At 43.4% G+C, this 19,575-nt stretch overlaps 1 protein-coding gene across 4 annotated transcripts in view; it reads right to left on the bottom strand.

Moving 5' to 3' along the window:
* znf385a (zinc finger protein 385A) overlaps window positions 1–19,575 on the bottom strand; it is a 68,202-nt gene that overhangs the window by 13,950 nt on the left and 34,677 nt on the right. For 3 of the 4 annotated variants that reach the window (XM_072449962.1, XM_072449960.1, XM_072449961.1), the window contains exons 2-4: window positions 14,772–14,923; window positions 7,979–8,089; window positions 697–874 (exon numbers count right to left, since the gene is read on the bottom strand). In XM_072449962.1, the coding sequence (XP_072306063.1) occupies window positions 697–874; window positions 7,979–8,089; window positions 14,772–14,870 (388 nt within the window). In that variant the 5' untranslated portion in view covers window positions 14,871–14,923. Of the gene's footprint in view, window positions 1–696; window positions 875–7,978; window positions 8,090–10,633; window positions 10,951–14,771; window positions 14,924–19,575 lie in introns of those variants that run through there. The other variant, XM_072449963.1, reaches the window with a different exon arrangement.

Below are 19,575 nucleotides of genomic sequence, written 5' to 3' on the forward strand. Positions count from 1 at the left end.
TTTGTTCTGAGTTGAGTCTGTTCTCTTTCAGTCATCTGACGATCATCTGTTTTCATCAAGCGTTTGCCAGGAAATGTAACCCCCTTTCCAACATTCCCCAATTCCTATTCCAGAACTACATCATTATTTTATCTGTATTTCATATTAATCCTCAAAGGTCCATCACAATGCAATAATGTCTGTGTTTTATTTGACTTATTTGATTTATTTTGAAGTCCCTGTTATGCTGTTTTTCAGAGCTGGGGCTTATGGTTTATTTTAAGTGTTTGCTTTGGCTGGGTTAAGATGGCCGGAGCCACTGGTGACCACACAATGAGCTGATATGTTTGCAAAGCATGGGTGGTTCTAAAACTATAATCATGTGTTTTCTTCTGATCTACAGTCAGTGCAAGAAAATATCCTAATATCAGGGCAGTAATGGATTTGATTTAACATACGGGTACTATTGTTAATCCAGGTTTAGGAGTACAAAACTGGAGGATTATCGTGTTCAACATGTTCAAGTGTAACATATGGAGTAGCATATCAGGATTTGTCACAAAAACATGTTTGTAAGCCCCCATCAGGGATCCAAAGTTAGATGTGCTTTGTATGTATTTACTTTCTCACAACAAGAAAGAAGACATGTTTTTTTGTAAAGAAGACATGTTTTCCCCAAAGTTCATCAGAGACTCTTCATCTTCTTCATGCACTCACCTGGTTTGCTGGTTTGCTCACTGTCGGTGGTGCTGCTCTGGGCTCCGGGCGGTGATGGAGAGGAGGTGGGGGGCACAGTGGGAGGCTTGTCCCCATCTTGAGGACGACTCTTCGAGGTCTCGATGCCTTTGACTCTCCTGGCGTGGCGGTTGCCTTTGTAATGTGCTTCTGCCTGGCTCTGCAGAGAATACATGAAAGGAACACCAACGGCGGCAGGTGAATAAAACATTGGAGTGTATCGCACACACATTTGCATATCATTATGACAGCGTGTTATTCAATATACACCCGGGACCAGTCTCAGACAGCAAGCAGGTTTACGGTGAAGAGGTGGGTGGATTACCTGTGTGCAGTGATGTAATATCAGACACATTCAAGAGCCAAAGTGACTCTCAGTTTGCCTAAATATTTCATACACTTCTTAAGTCATGAGTATGGGGTATGGGACACATCAGTAACACTTAATAAGAGGTTCCTTTCAATGACACTAGGAGCTATGCAGAAGATTCCTTATATAAAACTATTTCATTGAACTGTGTTTTTATTTGAATTCTGTTATTATGTGATGATTAGGTAATATGATGCAATATCTTGATAGAAGATGATGAATATTGATTGGTATTCAATATTACTGCGAGTCTTTGGAATTAAAAACACATGAACGCATTTAAAAAGTTGTACAAATTATAATAATCACAACTAAAGTATATGCACTAAAACTGTGATAGCAGACAAACAATTGAGCCTTTTCAAAGTAAACAACTACAACAGTTTTTGGATTGACTGAAATGTCGGTACAAAATTTATAAAAGTTTGGCAATAGAGTATGCAGACAATGCGGCTGCCAATGCAAGGTTCCAGCCTTCATTATTAGAGGCACATTGACTGACATGCCAGTGAGAGTTGAACACGGGGTCAGCGAGATGCCTGAACTATTTGCTTGGTGCTCTCATGTTCTTCAATTTTACTTCCAAAACATGCACTGTGCATTATTACTGTGGATGGATTACTATTATAACGGGCCTTCAGCAATAAAAACACCAAGCTGGGAAAAGGTTCAGCACTCTGCTTTGACACATGGACTGCATGTCACCGATCTGTGTTCTTCAGCAGCTTCTATGTGTATTCCAGTACCTTGTGTAGTGTGTAGATGCTTTCACGTGCAAGACAAAGTCCCCTCGAGGCAATACAGGTTTCATTCAAAATAACTCAAGGTCTAGATTGGGGTGTGAAGTGCAATCCAGCAGCAAGATATCTATAGCAGAAGCTTCAAATGAACAGGTAGCTACTGGCAAATATTCATGTCTGAGCAGAACATCAAGGGCAAACCTGGATAGCACAGGTCAGTTGAGTTACAGTATAAAGTCAAGGCGATATGGCAGATGGGACACACGTTGCTATAATGAGATGTCGCCACAAGTCTAGCTTTAGTGTCCATGTTTGACAATGGCAGAGACACATAAACACACACTTGGATCATGGGATATTTATATAACCTCTGATGCACCATACCACAATACCATAATGCTTACAGTGGGATTATACTCTGATCAGACATTTTGATTGCTGGCAGGTGATGAGAGATGATTTCTTCATAGAGGTTGTTTGGAAAAATTAAAACAAGGGAAAATTTGACCTTTGGAGATGAAGTGTTCAAAGCACGGAAAATTGACCTGCACCAGGTTTGTTTGAATTTGACATGAACAAAACTGTAAATTGTATGTGGTATTCTTGCAGCGAGCAGTGGAGGAGTACAAAAGTTAAAATACTGTACTTAATTAGCAATATTTTGGGGTTTTACAGTGGATATTTTTCACTTTTACTGGACTGAAAAGTAGGAAAAATGTTTCATTTAGTTTGAGGAGTTATTTTTAAGCATGTTCATGGTTCTGAATAAAGCATTTGAATTGAAAATATACACACAAAATTAACTTGATTCAAATTGACTGTTGCAGACCAAAGATCAGTACAATTCTTTTTAAAAATCAGTAAATTTACCATTTTAATAGTTCTCAAATCTGTGTGAAATACTTACATTTTACTTAAGTACATTTTAAAATCTGTTCTTTAAAACTTTTACTGTTGGATTTTTGAATGTGATACTTTTTAAGCATACGCACTTTTACAACAACAACATTGAGTACTTCATATTGCTGTGAGCTGAACACTGAATAAAACCATAAATCATAGAATGGGTGTTATATTTTTTTGCGTCCGACAGGTGTGTCTCCTAAACTTCTTTTTAACTGCAGATGGTCAGATAGTTTTATATGTTTATATGTTAAATGAGCTCCATGTGTTGACCGTGTGCTGTGTTTGGCCACATAAAAAGCATAAAAAAGAGCCTCAGATAAGATTAGAGTAAAGTGGTTGGGTCAGTGTGTCTTGACGAGGGGCTGACAGCCGCCATATGCGCTGAAAGCCGGGAACATTTTGAGTGACACTTAGGACACTGCAGTGACCACAGGATCAGCGAGACGGTCTGACAATAGACGCCGGGGCTGATGGGTAGTGCCCATGAGCCCCTCTGTTACTGTATCTATGCTGTACATGTGTTTGATGGCTTTCGTTTGAATTAGTATCTCACATGCTTCTTTTAATTGTAAATTGTTTCACCGTGGTACCCAAACAAAGAGGTCTTAAGAAAGAGTCTTCTAAATGTGCTTGGATCGAGATGGACAAAAACCCTGGCACAAGAAAAGGGCAATGACGTCAGAGATATGAGAGGGATCTAAAGGTGTGGAAAGGCAGTTCCAGGAGTTTGCTTAAACCCCGTCTGCAGGCCAAAGGGATCAACTGGACAACAGCTGACTGTCCAGGGAGCAGGCCTCAATAAAGAGCAGGAAGATGGAAGGACAGAGCCGGAGGAAGCTGCACAGTGCGAGAAAAACAAACTAATTCACAATTTGAAAAGATAAATAATAGGAAAAATAAAAGTTGCTGTTTAGGCCTTAGTTATTTTACTACTTGGTTTACGGATCCGCCGCACTTAGATGATTGATTTCTACAATATAAATAAAATGAATTATTATCTTTTTTTTTTTTTTATAAAGTACCGCCGACAACGCAAAATAGCTTTAAATGAAATATAAAAAGCGGTATAAAGTCAAAAGATAAGAGCGCGTGAAGCAATTTTTCGTCAAAATCCAGCGTGAGTCTGGGACGAAACGGCTCCGTCCCTCCGTAAACCAAGTAATAAAATAACTGCGGCCTTAGGTAAAAATGTAATGAGGAAATATTTACAGGACTAGGAGAAGGCAACGATAAGTGAGTCTAACTTTGGGGAATTTGTCTTTGCAGTTTTATATGATTTACTGAAATTTTTATACCTGTAATTTTTAGGGTAGTAGTAGAAGAACATCTTGGTAGTCGACTAAAAGCGGGATAGCCTGATGATGGCAAGTATCTCTATGATTTGACCATGTAATCTGTGAAGTGCACTGAAAAGACCATGAGACTACAGGACATCACACAATAACACATATTTACACAGAAAACTACTACAGTGCATTTGTACAAAGCCAGAATAAACTACAATTCACTCCCAAATCTCAGTATCACTAAATACTGACGTGAGATGTGTGTGTGCGAGTCTTTCCTGAGCTGCAGTGTCACATCAACCGGCGAGAAAAGCAAAGAGGAAGTGAAAAGTGAAGGAGAACCCGAGCTGTGAGCGGACGAGAGCGTGTGAAGGAGACTGAGGAGACGAGAGTGTGTGAAGGAGACTGAGGAGACGAGAGTGTGTGAAGGAGACTGAGGAGACGAGAGTGTGTGAAGGAGACCGAGGAGACGAGAGCGTGTGAAGGAGACTGAGGAGACGAGAGCGTGTGAAGGAGACTGAGGAGACGAGAGCGTGTGAAGGAGACTGAGGAGACGAGCGCGTGTGAAGGAGACTGAGGAGACGAGAGTGTGTGAAGGAGACTGAGGAGGCGAGCGTGTGTGAAGGAGACTGAGGAGGCGAGCGTGTGTGAAGGAGACTGAGGAGACGAGAGCGTGTGAAGGAGACTGAGGAGACGAGAGCGTGTGAAGGAGACTGAGGAGACGAGAGCGTGTGAAGGAGACTGAGGAGACGAACGTGTGTGAAGGAGACTGAGGAGACGAGAGTGTGTGAAGGAGACTGAGGAGGCGAGCGTGTGTGAAGGAGACTGAGGAGGCGAGCGTGTGTGAAGGAGACTGAGGAGACGAGAGCGTGTGAAGGAGACTGAGGAGACGAGCGTGTGTGAAGGAGACTGAGGAGGCGAGCGTGTGTGAAGGAGACTGAGGAGGCGAGCGTGTGTGAAGGAGACTGAGGAGGCGAGCGTGTGTGAAGGAGACTGAGGAGGCGAGCGTGTGTGAAGGAGACTGAGGAGACGAGAGCGTGTGTGAAGGAGACTGAGGAGACGAGCGTGTGTGAAGGAGACTGAGGAGACGAGCGTGTGTGAAGGAGACTGAGGAGACGAGCGTGTGTGAAGGAGGCGAGCGTCCACTGCAGCACCGGTGACATTGGTCAGTGCAGCGCCACAGAGCTGTGATGTCACTAATGCAGCAGAAGGCACAAGGTTACTCTGCATACAGCATAATGCCTTCAGCACCTCGCAGGACACGCACACCCGCCGCAATCCCAAGATGCACCGGGGGCTGTCAGGACACAGACACTAATACCTGGCCATGACAAATGCATCGCAAAATAAGTAGTGGCAGGTAATTTTAGGTATTTCTACACTGTAAATAATGTATGAAAGACACATGGGAGTAAAAGCTGAAGAGAATACAGCGGGAGAGGAGAACGGCGGAGCCTGGAGAATGATCAAATGTGTCGGGTGAATTGTTGATAAAATGAAGCGTGAAATGGCGAGATAGTGCGGGGCTGGGGCAGGGCGCCATGATTGGGCCTTCAGAGAGACTCTTCTGATGATGGCACGCATTACACAGCGAGCCCTTTTCAAATGCTCTGACTTAAACAGCCGTGTGCACAGGCGGGGCACACCCAACATTTTAGATTAGGTTATTTTATCATTGTTTTATGTTGCACCGAATCACCAAAGCAAGTTCCTATGTTTGTGATTTCTGTTCATTGGCAATAGGAATAAACCTTTTTTGATTTTGTTTCTGATTTTGAAATATCAAGGAAAGAGAAAAGGACTTTCATCAGGACTGGAGCAGCAAAAGTCTTTATTCTGTACAGTTTCCCCACTGAATTATTTTAGTCCATGAAATATTCAGCTTGATGTGGCATTATGTAAAAAGAGCAGCGTGGGTAGGCAGTTCGTCTGAAGCTTTCTAAGGGTGGGAGCTCTGTGGGGTACTACAAACTATACATACATTCACCATGGCTGATATACTGCACTGAGGGCTTTGATACAGCAGTGACAAGGAGGAGCTAAATCACACATGCCACATTCACTAAACACATGTGCGCTATTAGTGAGCATGGAGCTAAACTTAGGCAATAAACATATATGTGCTTCACAACAAACATACCATAACTGATCCATGGATAGAGAGTTTTGTGTTTTGCCTTTGAAAATGTGGAACATGCAGAATCACAGCAATAATATAGTAAAGATAATAAGAGTATAATAGTCCCAAGTGAAACAAAGCACTCCATGCCATCTTGTGATGCGATGTATGTATATATCAGGCGTCTACAGTATATTGGGACTTTTTGAATACGCCAAATCAACCAAATGAATGTTGAAATATGGTGACTGAAGGCTTCTAGTTAGATCATATTCAGAAATAAAGTGTACTATTGATAAAAACCTGAAATTGATTATTATTTTTGGACATTTTGATTTAATAATGCTAATGTCTTTGTTATAAAAAGTATATTTGTATGTGTTTTAGAGTCTGTGGAGTCCAGATAATAATTACGATTATCAAAATATGACTGCAATTATCATTTTTAGTCTCCCTAGCATTCACACAGTGGTTCCTGACTTTTTGTTAAGCGAGCCCTCTTCTACCATTTTCTACCTGACTACTTCGAAATAAACATTTGTTTAATGGTTAATAGAGATGTGAATGAACAGTAATCATAAAACATAATTACAGGAGTGATTTAACAAGCCTTGCAGTCTAGTTTGAATCTCTTTTTAAGAACCCTGGGGACCCACTGAGAAGCTTTGGGGAAGCAGATCAGAGGCTTCGGAATGATTTCAATAGAAGAAAATGTAGAGGCCACAGTCGGCTGGCTGCACCGGACCAGACCTGCTCTAATCAGCAGTTGCCGTGTTACCATAAAGTTACAGTTCACTTTGAAACAGTTAAGCAATGTTTGTATGCCTTTGTCAAATAACACAAGCATCCACAATACACACAATGCAAAAATGATTTAAGAGCCTCTTGCTATATTGAACAACACGGATCAAAACCTTAATTTGCAGTGTCTCTTCTATAAAACTGCTTCCTGTCGACGGAAGATTTACAGCGCTCACTGAGACAGATTACAGGCCTGTGCTTCTGTGGCCACATGGAAGCTCTGATTGTAGACCTGAGGACGATAAATATAGCCCCGGTCCACACCCTAACGCTGAGTGCTGTGGACGGTAGATGCCTTGGCCCGAGAACAGCCAAATTATACAGTGTAGACAGGACACCACTCTCTGTCCTATTGGTCCTCAGAAGAAGAAAGGAATGAAAGAGAGAAACGGCTGGTGCAAGACTAGAAACACTTTTGTCCGTTTTAATTTACCATTACTCATTGACGCATGTTGCCCGTGGGTACGACGTGTGATTAAACTTGCATTAGGATTTTATGATGACAATAAACGGAACCATATGGCTAGAAAGATTAAAATAGAAAAAATAAATAAAGCATACAGGATTAATTTGACAATGTTGACTTAGTGACTCACTAAAAATACCTCATACATGTGTTCACTATCAGGAGAGGATCATCCCGTTTGACAAGCTGGCAAAAAATCCCTTCTGGAAGCCAAAATATCACTATTACATCCAGGGATTCAGTAGTATTTTGAGATATGGACCAAAAGTACCTACACCTCGTTACAAGACAGAGCACTCTTTACGTCTTTGCATTGTTCTTGTACATGGAAGCGTTTGCACATAACAGTCATTTTGGTCATCTGTTTCTGTGCAATTGAGATTATTTTACTCTTAAAACAAATTCAATTCCACCAGACTCCGGACAGTTGAAATGTAACACAACCAAATGGAGTATATCCTCGGGAGAGCAAACAGGATGTGGGGCCTTATGAACACAGCTAAGAAAAGCCTGGATTATGAAAGAATGCCAAATGTAACGGTGTAAAGTGTAGCGTTGTTCTGTGTGGAACTGCACCTCGGAGTTGAAGCGGATTTGACAGACGTTACAGGAGATAATTGGCCTCTTGGTTTTGACCAGTGGAACTCCAAACGTGTGGTTGATCACGGCCTTCTGCACCGGATCCATCTGAAACACAGAGAGAGCGAATAAGAACAGAAAAAGTCTGGGAGCCATATTTCACGCAGCCGTGTCTCGCAGCTCCTCGTGTCAAAGAGGACAGTTCAAACCATTAGAATGAAGCGCTGAACAGTGCGGCCTTCAATCTGATGAATGAGGTCTTTGGATAACAATACATTTACTTTATTGTGCTGAGACTTCTATTGAGTCTGTGGCGGCACAAAACTTTCCTAAAAGCAATTTGAAGAACAACAGGCTGCTTGTTGGGGTAAAATGTCATATCCTCCAATTAATCTTTTCACATGTCATCTCTGCATATTTCTTTGTAACCACACCCGCAATAAAAAATAGCTTAGAGAGACGTGCATTCGTTAGAGGCAAATACAAACGGGTTAAGAATGACAAATCGAACTGATCATACTGAAACAAACAAGCAAAACTCAATAGCACAAGTGACAATTACAAGCTGTTACAAGGGTGTTTATCTCACTGTAACATTGGGTGTCAATATTGGGTATTTACGCCATGTTAATCCCCAAGTCCCAGATTAGTTTCCGATCCAAACAGTCCTGAGAGAGTGTTCATAGTTTCAGCCGCATTGTCAATCATAGGTGGTGACATTAATTACCTTGTATGAATTGAACTGGCTTGCTTCAGCGTGTCAGCGGCTAATCCTCCTGTTTTAACGCTCGCCTGCGCCGATCAAATGGGCCTCATTCTCAATTACTTATGTTTGAAGATGAAGCTAGCTTAATGATCATAGCTCATAGATCACAGCCCGGTGCGGATCTTCAAATACCTAAAAGTTCAGCTGTGGCTCTGTTCAAATAGAAACGAATTAAGAAATCTTTCGACGTCAACAGATGTTATGTTCCTACAAAACATTCCAGAAACACGCCCGGGTTTGTCTTCACAGGACACGTTTATCAGAATTTGACTTCTCGCTTTAGTTTAATTTGGCCCACGACCAGGTTTTTTATCTCAAGGCTGCTCTACGCCTTGAGAGTGTCATCTTATATACACACTGCAAAAGAATTTGGCTTGAGGAGGGACCAAAAAGGAAAAGCATATCGCAGGCACTAAACTATTCAAGTTTTTGCAGAAGTGTTACTCGGCGACGGCCAGGAAACACGGCAAACAGAGCCCAGTCCCGTAGCTCTGTGACAGGATGGTACAGAAACACACCATCTGGAGGGCTGCGTGAATCGGGGGGAGATGGACGGACGGGAGGAAGTGATGGGGAGGAAAAGTACAGAAGAGAAAGGGAGTTTGGGCCGCCCCCCCCCCATTGCGCACTCTTATCTCATTTGGCTGTTTCAAAACCTCCACAACTCCTCTTTAACTTCATACATCAGGTGCAGGAATGTTTTGACAAATGTTAAAGCTGGTGGCACGTTCAATTTAGTCTGCAAGTCAATAGTTGGCTTATTTTTCTGGATCCACAGTTGTTTACAATGCAGCCCTGCCAATAAAAGATGCATGAACTTAGCAACTAAATCCCAAACACCAACAGATGCAGACTCAGAGAATAAAGGTGGAATAAATGGAGTAATGCAATTTAAAACAATCTTCCTCAGAGACATGGCCGACAATTCCCCTTCTACACTTTAAGTAGTCAATTAATAATGCAATGTAAGCGTTTTACGTCTCCTAAAAGGTGCCACATCATTCACGAGGCCGACGTAGAGACAAACAATACAACAATTCCCCATTAAATTCATCTAATCCATTGTGTTCTCACTGATTTACTCCAGGGTCTTTATTTATACTTTGTCTTGTGTTGACATCGACTCACAAGACACAAGACAAGTGTGAATAGAAATGCATGTAACCACGACCATGTAAATGTGCGAATGAGTCACTGTCTATAACGTGACAGCGAGTCCATAGTCTGGGCGTGGGTCAGTGATGATCTGTTGAACTGGACTGCGCTGAAAAATAATTCTAATGAGATGAAGAAAACATTTGTTCTGCCAGGAAGCCTTTAGGGGAGCGAGTCATAACCATTTTGCCTAAACGTTAGCCAAAACTTAGCCTCATGAACTGGAGGAAAGCCCAATAGTGTCATTACTTTTCCAAAACGTTGTGGTCAAACTCAAAAACTGAAACGACGGTCATTTATTTAACTAAACTTATAAATAAATCGTATGAGGTAAAGTGTGTTATTTGAAGGGACTATGGTTACGTTAAGTGCTTAGTGAATGTCGTAAGGCCAGACTAAACAATACAAACCACAGCATCACAGTGTTCGTGTCAAAAAGACAGAAATATCCACACGAATCCACTTGCAAAAAGAGGCAAAAAGACACCTTCTTCACATTTTTCACCTCAACTGTTTATGCTTTTGCACCGTCTATGTTTGATCTCTTCAGCAAAACATCTAAAGTGGTTGAATTCCAGCAACTATCACACACCACGAGATGCAGGCACTTTCTCTGCACACAGCGAGATAACAGCCCCCTTTGAAAAGTTTCTCAGTTCTTTCGACTCGTGCCAGATCTCAACAAAGCCGGAAAAGGGTTGAAACAGCTGAAAGTTCTTTCTCACACTCACCTTCTTCTCCTCTGTCTCTGTGGAGATTTCTAGCTGCATTGGTCCTCCTGTTTGGGTCTCGGCATGTGCGAGACTGGCAGCGCTGCACTCGCTCATTCAGCCTGCACCGGTTAGATGCCAACTCAGACTACCGGCTGAGAAAGATCTAGTCTAGAGCTGCGTTTCAACTGTAAGAGCCATTGTTTTATCTACATAAAGCCAGATCAAAATAGAAACCAAATGTTGTTACTGACACACATTCAAACAAGTGCGTCCGAGCCCTCTCTGGTGCGCTTCGACTCCCCCCGTGAAGAGTATGTTCTCCTGCACGGCTCCGCTCTGGTCTCCTCCCACTTCTGCTGGAGCTGGAGCCGAGCGCGCCCCAGACCTCATGCATACTCAGTGTGTCCAGATGTACCGGGTCCCGCAAGTCGACCCCCACGCTCCCCTCATGCATGTTCGCGCCATCGATCATAGGTCGTCGATAGAAACTTGAGATTTGAGCCTCACCCATGTAAGGAAACCACTCCCAGAGAAAAGAACGTCCCTCGCTCTGAACTTTTAGCCTCGGGCCACTGCTAAATTCACACAAGTGATGATTGGGTCTCATGAGAGCAAGTTCTATTCACTACATGGATGATATTTCAAAAGGAGTCGATGAATACGTAAATGCATAACTAAAACAGGCATTACGTAATACTGTTTCTAAATTATTAATATTGCAATTTATTACAGCATAATCCAGAAACAAGACACCACACCATCAATACTTGACGACCTGCAAAGAAAAAGTCTAAAAGACAAATAGATATTTAAATGAATACAATTAAAAATGGCTTTCTTGTAGGGCTGAACAATATGACAAACAAATTAATAAAAATTAAATAATATTCCTCAAAATGATCAATAGGTTTTCATTTTTAATCTTTAGAACATAAACATCACAGACTTGTAATCATAGCTACTTAACACAAAACTTGTTAAATGTCTCTGTGCCAAACATGCTTTTATTGGCAGAGGATTTGACTGACTTCTTGATTAAAAGCATTTAATTGACAATTAGACTAGAATGGATCAAAATTCAGATCATTGCACAGCCCTCACTTCCTCACACCAACAATAGCACAAGAAATAAAATATCAATTAGATTTGTATGATGTTAATTCCAAGGGTACAAATGGAGCCTCCAAAATAATGCAAGTCATTTACTGCAGTGGCCTCAGAAAAAGAAACATGAAAAGAAAGAACAAGGATAAAGTGCAAGAAACAATCAAGTATCATGAACTGGCCCATTCACTCAACAGAGAAAACCCTCTTCAACACGATAAACTCAGCGTTCAAACGTTCACCTAAAACTTGGAGACGATTCAAAAGTGACGCAACAGTGATGTAATTTAAGTCATGTATATTCAACTTCGATTGAACTATTTGGGAAGAGAACAGACACCGAGCAATAGGCATTTATATCTGGAGCAACGTGGAGTGAATCTTAATGCTGTATATTTGATATACTCTGCATGAAATGTTTCTATATCAGGAGCAGCTGCTAATAAATAATTCAGCCTTGTCACTGTCTCAAGGCGCATTGGGTGAGACGTCCAGGTAGAGGGCAAATCGCATTAGAAAACCATTACGCTTGTGTAAGACTTCAGAATAGGGCCATTGCTCTGTTATAATAAAGATAATAACCCTCCATCTGAAGTAGTCTCATTAGGCCTGTACAAACTCGGGACACATCACTTAAGATGAGCAGTACAAGAGCTCGCCGCCAGCTTAGCTCGTAATGCCACCCTAGAGGGCACAGCCACACTTCCACCCATTAAAAAGTGCGATTTCTTCATATACGGAACGGATTCCTTTCAGACATGAGAGAGATTAAAACGATATCTTGTAGATGTAAATTAACTCTGGTTCATCCTCTGTGCTTCATTTGCAGTGTTTAAAGATTCCTCTGCCTAAAAGTGAAACAAACCATAAAGTGGAGACCTGGATGTAAACATGAGCTCTCTGAAAGCGAGAATCCTCCTTTTACAAATGCACATGACTAAATTAAACATAAAGCAGGGCAGCTCAAGCTCGGGGCTCGACTGACTCTGTGGGAAAACATCCACAGTTTTGTCGTTAGCAGCAGAATGCGTTTACGTTTTTCTTTTTTCCTGTCTCCAAGTGCTTTGCTAAGCAGCACTTTACACTGCGCACATTTAAAACAGCAGGGACGGGTTCACACCAGCGAGTTGCAAACGTTCACATAGAAGAGACAATACAAGGTTTGGAACTACAGTGAAAACTCGGAGTCAAAATACCATCATCTCAAGTTTAAATTAGCAATAATTTACATACATCAGATGGGATTTCATGAATAAGTTGCACTGCTATAACCTAAGCACATTTCCTTCATAGAACATGGCATTTAGGGATCACTACAGTATCTGTCATCTATCTCTGCCCTTAACTGTTATGGTGCCAATATTGCGACAATGAGTCAGTTCTGCTACAGAAAAAGAAAGGTCAGAGTGTCCTCCGAGCCTCTGCACTGGCCCCCTCTTCTGGCCAATACCTGCAGAGCACGCCACAGCGACAGCCTCGGCGTCAAACACCAGCATATACACAAACATGGCACATAAATATACAAAGCATGTCAATATTTATCCACAAAATATACAGTCTTGATTTATGAAAAGATGCAAAGCTCCAGTAAAAACAGGGCTAAATCAAAGGGAATTATAAAAACATAATTAAACCAGGTCTGGATTGAGCCAGTTCTTAACCCGGACTAAACTGAGACTAGATCAGGCCGGGTTTATAAAAAAACAAAATAAAAATGAATTTGACTAAACAAGGGCAGTCTAATCTATCATTAGTAAAGCAGCAGAAATTAGGAGACTCTGGACCAATGGATAGAAGAAGAACTATGAATAAAACAGGACTAAACCTGAACCAGACCAAGTTTAAACCAGGATTGACGCAGGCTTTGATCATTTTTGTGAGGAGTGTGGCGGCCTGGTGCAGATTACTGAACACGCCGATGAGAAAGGACAATAGGGATTCTGGGAGAGTATTACCGAGACCAAGGTGAAGAGAGACAGTTCTGGGCAACAGACGCTTGAGGGAAACGAGGAGGGCCTGGATAATGTCAGCGTGTCTATTAATCCATGTCTGTTGGGCGCGGTGCAGTTTGTGGGAATGCCTCCACTTATGTCACGGTCCATCGAGGGCTCTTAACTCACGATGCAACTTTTAATGTGCTTAACAGCGCCTCCACTCCGGTTACCGTCCCTGTAGTGCCATAGTGAGAATGACTTCCAATTGGCCACGAGAGGTTTTAGCACAAGGGCCCCGTACCAAAAACGTGAAACCCAATTATACACAAGCTGACGTACGCGGACCACACGAGGAGCCGCTTTGGCCCAGGAATACACAGAGACATGCAAAGTTCAGAGATTTAGTGTGTTTCTAATGCGTTATGATGAGCAGGGGAAACGTTCAGTGATGAGATCTCAGCGACAAGAGCGCAAAGAAACAGGAGGAATGACATTATCTTTGGTTCTTTTTTTGCTATTTTTGATTAAATAAAATTGCTCTTTGTTATTAAAAACTACCGTACTTATGTTGATATTTGTGAGCTAATTTATCCAAGAAATTTCTTAACTATTATGTTAAGGGTGTTGCACAACCCTTATTATTATCAATTATACACTTAGGATAGACTACGAAACGAGAAAAAAGCATGTTATGGCACCTTTAAAGCTTCCTATACGTTATTTGTTCTTTTCTTCTGTATCTACTTGTGTGCAACAGTGGAATTTCCCCATTGTGTGGACAAATAAGGGGTATCTTATCTTATCTTATCTTATACATCACATAGAACAGAAGAAACTCTATAATATCAAGTATTGTCTAGAATTAAAAGGACCTCAAAAAGTGGATTAAAATTCATTGAATTGAGTTTGAACAAGTTTAAACCAGGACATTTCTCCACTTTTGATGTTTTAATTTTTATGGTCATACTTTTTTCTCATACTTTCTTTCATACTTTTTCATTTTCATAAACAAATAAACAAAGTGTCAGAAATATTAGTGAAACTTTCCTAAATGGTGTTTGTCATTGTTTACCTGTGTTTACCTCTGATTTATGACATACATTTGCATACTGGCTTACCGTGTTGAAGTTGTGGAAGAGGCTCATGCTGTGTGGAGGCGGGGCCGTATCCATGGGGAACTGCAGGAAGGGCTTCAAGTCCAGATGCGGCTGGATCATGGTGGGGGCCCTCAGGAACGTGGGCACGGAGGCCCCTGCCCGGTTTATTCCTCCTGCAACAAAATCCACCAAAGGAAAGGTTAAATGGTGCATTCTCTGACACTAATTTAAATAACGTGAATGAAATAATCCCAGGTTTACTTTGGCTTTGTTTGGAACACAATAAAACAGTAACGGCCAATAAATTTACATTATTACCTTATAACCGACTGGCTCTTCTTGCATTGTGTGCCATGATTGTGCTGCAAAAGCAATTATATCTCAGCGGACAGAGAAATGCGACGCAGCAAAAAAAGAATCTCTGAAAAGTCGACTTGAATCATTGCAAATTCAGTTCTGCCAAACACAGTGGCAAGAATGAGACGCCGCTGATGAATTTGTGGCTTTTGTGTTGGCATTTCATTCACTCGGGAGATCAAATGGAGTAAGATTGAGAGCCATCCACCTGCTCCGCCCTCCCCGGCCCTCTGCCCGGCCCTCTCTCTGACCCTCTCTCTGACCCTCTCCCCGGCCCTCTCCCTGGCCCTCTCCCCGGCCCTCTCCCCGGCCCTCTCCCGGGCCCTCTCCCCGGCCCTCTCCCCGGCCCTCTCCCCGGCCCTCTCCCGGGCCCTCTCCCCGGCCCTCTCCCCGGCCCTCTCCCTGGCCCTCTCCCTGGCCCTCTCCCTGCCCCTCTCTCTGACCCTCTCTCTGGCCCTCTCTCTGGCAATCTCTCTGGCCCTCTCTCTGGCAATCTCTCTGGCCCTCTCTCTGGCCCTCTCCCCGGCCCGCTCTTTGACCCTCTCCCCGGCCCTCTCCCTGGCCCTGGCCCTCTCTCTGGCTCTGGCCCTCTCTCTGGCCCTCTCCCCGGCCCTCTCCCCGGCCCTCTGCGCTGACACATCTGCAGCCCTGCAATAATGGCCCCATGTGTGGGCGCCTCGTGTAAGGAGTTATAGAGGAATCCCCGGGTTGTGTCTAATTATGAAGGGAACGAGTCGGAAGCAGATTCGACTAAATGCCCGACACATGCTGCAGAGCTTAAGCTGTATCCGACGTGCTGTTTGAGAGGATTGCACGTGCCCAGATAAACTGTCCCTGGAACTCCTCGCTTCATTTCAAGAGCTCAAGCGTAAAAGTGCAGCTTGGGGAGAATAAACAGGAGAGAAGTCGACATGAACACGACATCATGTGGAAGATGTCGACTGCTCTTGAGGTTGTGTTAAAGGTGCACTGCGTCACTTTTCTGTGTCCCTCGGTATGGCTTTAAACTAACCTAGTTCAATGGAGATACAGTTACAAGTCGGATCTGTGGAGAGGTGACCCCACAGTAAGAATTTAATAAATGCAAAATATATAAGATTCATGTCATACTGTGGATAAACAGTAAACCTGATAACCTCATAAACCTGTGTGTCTCTGTGTGTGTGTGTGTGTGTGTGTGTGTGTGAGTGAGTGTGTCTGTGAGAGAGTGTGTGTGTGTGTGTGTGTGTGTGAGAGTGTGTGTGTGTGTGTGTGTCTGTGCGTGTGTGTATGTGTGTGTGTGTGTGTCTGTGCGTGTGTTTGTGTCTGTGTGTGTGTCTGTGCGTGTGTCTGTGTGTGTTTCTGTGCGTGTGTCTGTGTGTGTGTGTGTGTGTGTCTGTGTGTGTGTGTGTGTGCGCGCGTGTGTGACTGTGCGTGTGTGTGCGCGTGTGCGTGTGTGCATGTCTGTGTGTGTATCTGTGTGCGTGCGTGTCTGTGTGTGTGTCTGTGTGCATGTTTGCAATTGTGTTTTGTTGAGTGGGATGTCACTCTTCCATCATGGGCCCCACAGACGCTCAGCTCGGGGCCGCCGGCTTCAGCTGAGACGGCACTTTCACTACAGCACCACAATCTGCATCGCTCTCGACTCATAATCCAAACTTCAGCCTGAAACACACAACCTTTCCCTCGTCTTCCAACTGATCACGTTCAGCGCCTGGATCAGAATGCAGAGGTGTCAAATAAAGCGCAGATTAGCATGTGAGAGCGAGGAGCAGGAAGGAAGGGAAACAGAGAGGGAGATAGTGGCTTAAAGCGATCCCAAAAAGGAGCGGCAAAGCTTTAAGTCTTGGGGAAATCTGAAAGCTACAGAAATCCAGTTGCAGAAGCTTAATCTGAGCGCTGAGGCTGAGGTTTGCTGTTTGCTGTGTGGGGCCCGTCACTATCATCCTTGACAAGGGTAAAGGAGTCGACGAGGGGGATGAGAGGAGAAGAAAGGGGAGGAGAAGGGGACAGATGGAGGCAACGACTAGAATTAATGCTAAAGCTTTAGTAGTGATTTTAGGTCTTTTTTTCTGTACAAAAAAGAGAAATCTCTTGTATAATATAAGTATTTCAAATCATGTTTGGTCGTGACAATTAAAAATACTTGCAAGTCTTACACATCAAATGGCTGTGGTATTCTATGATGGACTGATCCAACTTCTACAATGTTTTATTCTACATTTCATTTCTTCAGTTTTACTATTTCAAATCATACACTTGCAGATACATGTATTAGTTTATAATACAGAAACAGTGAGCGCTTCAGAAGATATTGTTGGTAAAATGTCTGTCTCTTCAACGACGAGGCTCATCAGCTGGAGAACAAAGGAAGTGACACGTTTGAAGTATAAAAACTTACTCTGGCCAATGACAAAAGCAGTCGAAAAGGTCTGAAGCTCTTATTAGTCAAACCCGAACCAGGTAAAAAGTAATTTATTTATCACATGCAACAATGTTTATGTTTATTTGAGGAGGTGGAGGATATTAGTTTAGTATTGCTAATTTAGCTAAAGTCCCTGATTGTTAGTGCCTGTGATTCATGAATGAATAAGCGTCTTTGGGTCACTGAAAAGCGCTATATAAATAAAAGTTATTATTATTATTATTATTAATAAAGACGGAAAATACAGGCAACACCTCCCAGAGTGTGCTCCTCCCTGATGCAGTGTGCTCCTCCCTGATGCAGTGTGCTCCTCCCTGATGCAGTGTGCTCCTCCCTGAGTGTGCTCCTCCCTGATGCAGTGTGCTCCTCCCTGATGCAGTGTGCTCCTCCCTGAGTGTGCTCCTCCCTGATGCAGTGTGCTCCTCCCTGATGCAGTGTGCTCCTCCCTGATGCAGTGTGCTCCTCCCTGATGCAGTGTGCTCCTCCCTGAGTGTGCTCCTCCCTGATGCAGTGTGCTCCTCCCTCAGTGTGCTCCTCCCTTATGCAGTGTGCTCCTCCCTCAATGTGCTCCTCTCTGAGTGTGCACCTCCCTGATGCAATGTGCTCCTCCCTGATGCAGTGTGCTCCTCCCTGAGCTTGCTCCTCCCTGATGCAGTGTGCTCCTCCCTGATGCAGTGTGTTCCTCCCTGATGCAGTGTGCTCCTCCCTGATGCAGTGTGCTCCTCCCTGATGCAGTGTGCTCCTCCCTGATGCAGTGTGCTCCTCCCTGATGCAGTGTGCTCCTCCCTGAGCTTGCTCCTCCCTGATGCAGTGTGCTCCTCCCTGATGCAGTGTGCTCCTCCCTGATGCAGTGTGCTCCTCCCTGAGCTTGCTCCTCCCTGATGCAGTGTGCTCCTCCCTGATGCAGTGTGCTCCTCCCTGATGCAGTGTGCTCCTCCCTGAGCTTGCTCCTCCCTGATGCAGTGTGCTCCTCCCTGATGCAGTGTGCTCCTCCCTGATGCAGTGTGCTCCTCCCTGATGCAGTGTGCTCCTCCCTGAGCTTGCTCCTCCCTGATGCAGTGTGCTCCTCCCTGAGCTTGCTCCTCCCTGATGCAGTGTGCAGAGATGTGGGAGGATGTGAGGCCCACTCTCCTCCACCTTTACCTCCAGAGTGATGGATGACTGCAGCTCCTCCTCTGGGGCCCAGATACTAAACACATGACTAATGCTGCACCTCCTCTGCATTCATCATGCCATTATAACACATGTTGTTGTTGTTGTTGACACACGGCCTCTCGCTCTTTGTGCTGGCGAGAGTGACAGGCTGAGAGTGGGATTGTTGCACTTGTCATGTTTGCGGCGTCCCGGAGTCTGCAGTGGACACAAGAACACTTTGCAGACGGCTGGTCTGAAAACATGTCAGGTTTACAAAAAAGCATCTCTCTGACTTAATTTTTCATTTATTTCATTTAATTGGAGAGAGCCATTTCTATAGTAAAAGAAGATACTCAAAAAAGGCAGCTGCTCTTTTTTCCTTATTTGCCAAAATTAATTTATAATACTAAAATTGAGATATCATTATGGCTGCAAGATTCAGTGCAATCAAATCAAAATCGCAATGTCACTGATTGCAATTATCAAACTGAAAATAATGCACTTGAAGTAGAAGAACTTCCTGTCAGAACTTTACAAACATGCTCTGAATTTCATGGCATTTTTAATTCAGTAGTTCATATTTTTGTCTCAACTGTTAAAGCTCCGTATTTGAAAACATAAAACATAGATCCAATGGCAATCGTTTTCAGAAATGCCCTCGATTATGCTATGTAATTAGCAAATTGATTAGTTTCCCTTAAGTACAATGAAAGCGCATCTTTAATAAACTGTCTATTCTGCAAAGGAGTGTGTGTGTGTGTGTGTGTGTGTGTGCGTGTAGGTGCGTGTGTGTGTGTGTGCATGTAGGTGTGCGTGTAGGTGTGTGTGTGTGTGTGTGCATGCGTCTGTGTCTGTGCGTGTGCGTGTGTGTGTGTGTGTGCGTGCATGTAGGTGTGTGTGTGTGTGTGTGTGTGTGTGTGTGTGTGGTAT

This window comes from Eucyclogobius newberryi, unplaced genomic scaffold (assembly GCF_026437365.1).
Source record: "Eucyclogobius newberryi isolate DKJ021-1_F unplaced genomic scaffold, fEucNew1.0.hap1 SCAF_17, whole genome shotgun sequence".
Classification (NCBI taxonomy): Eukaryota; Metazoa; Chordata; class Actinopteri; order Gobiiformes; family Gobiidae; genus Eucyclogobius; species Eucyclogobius newberryi.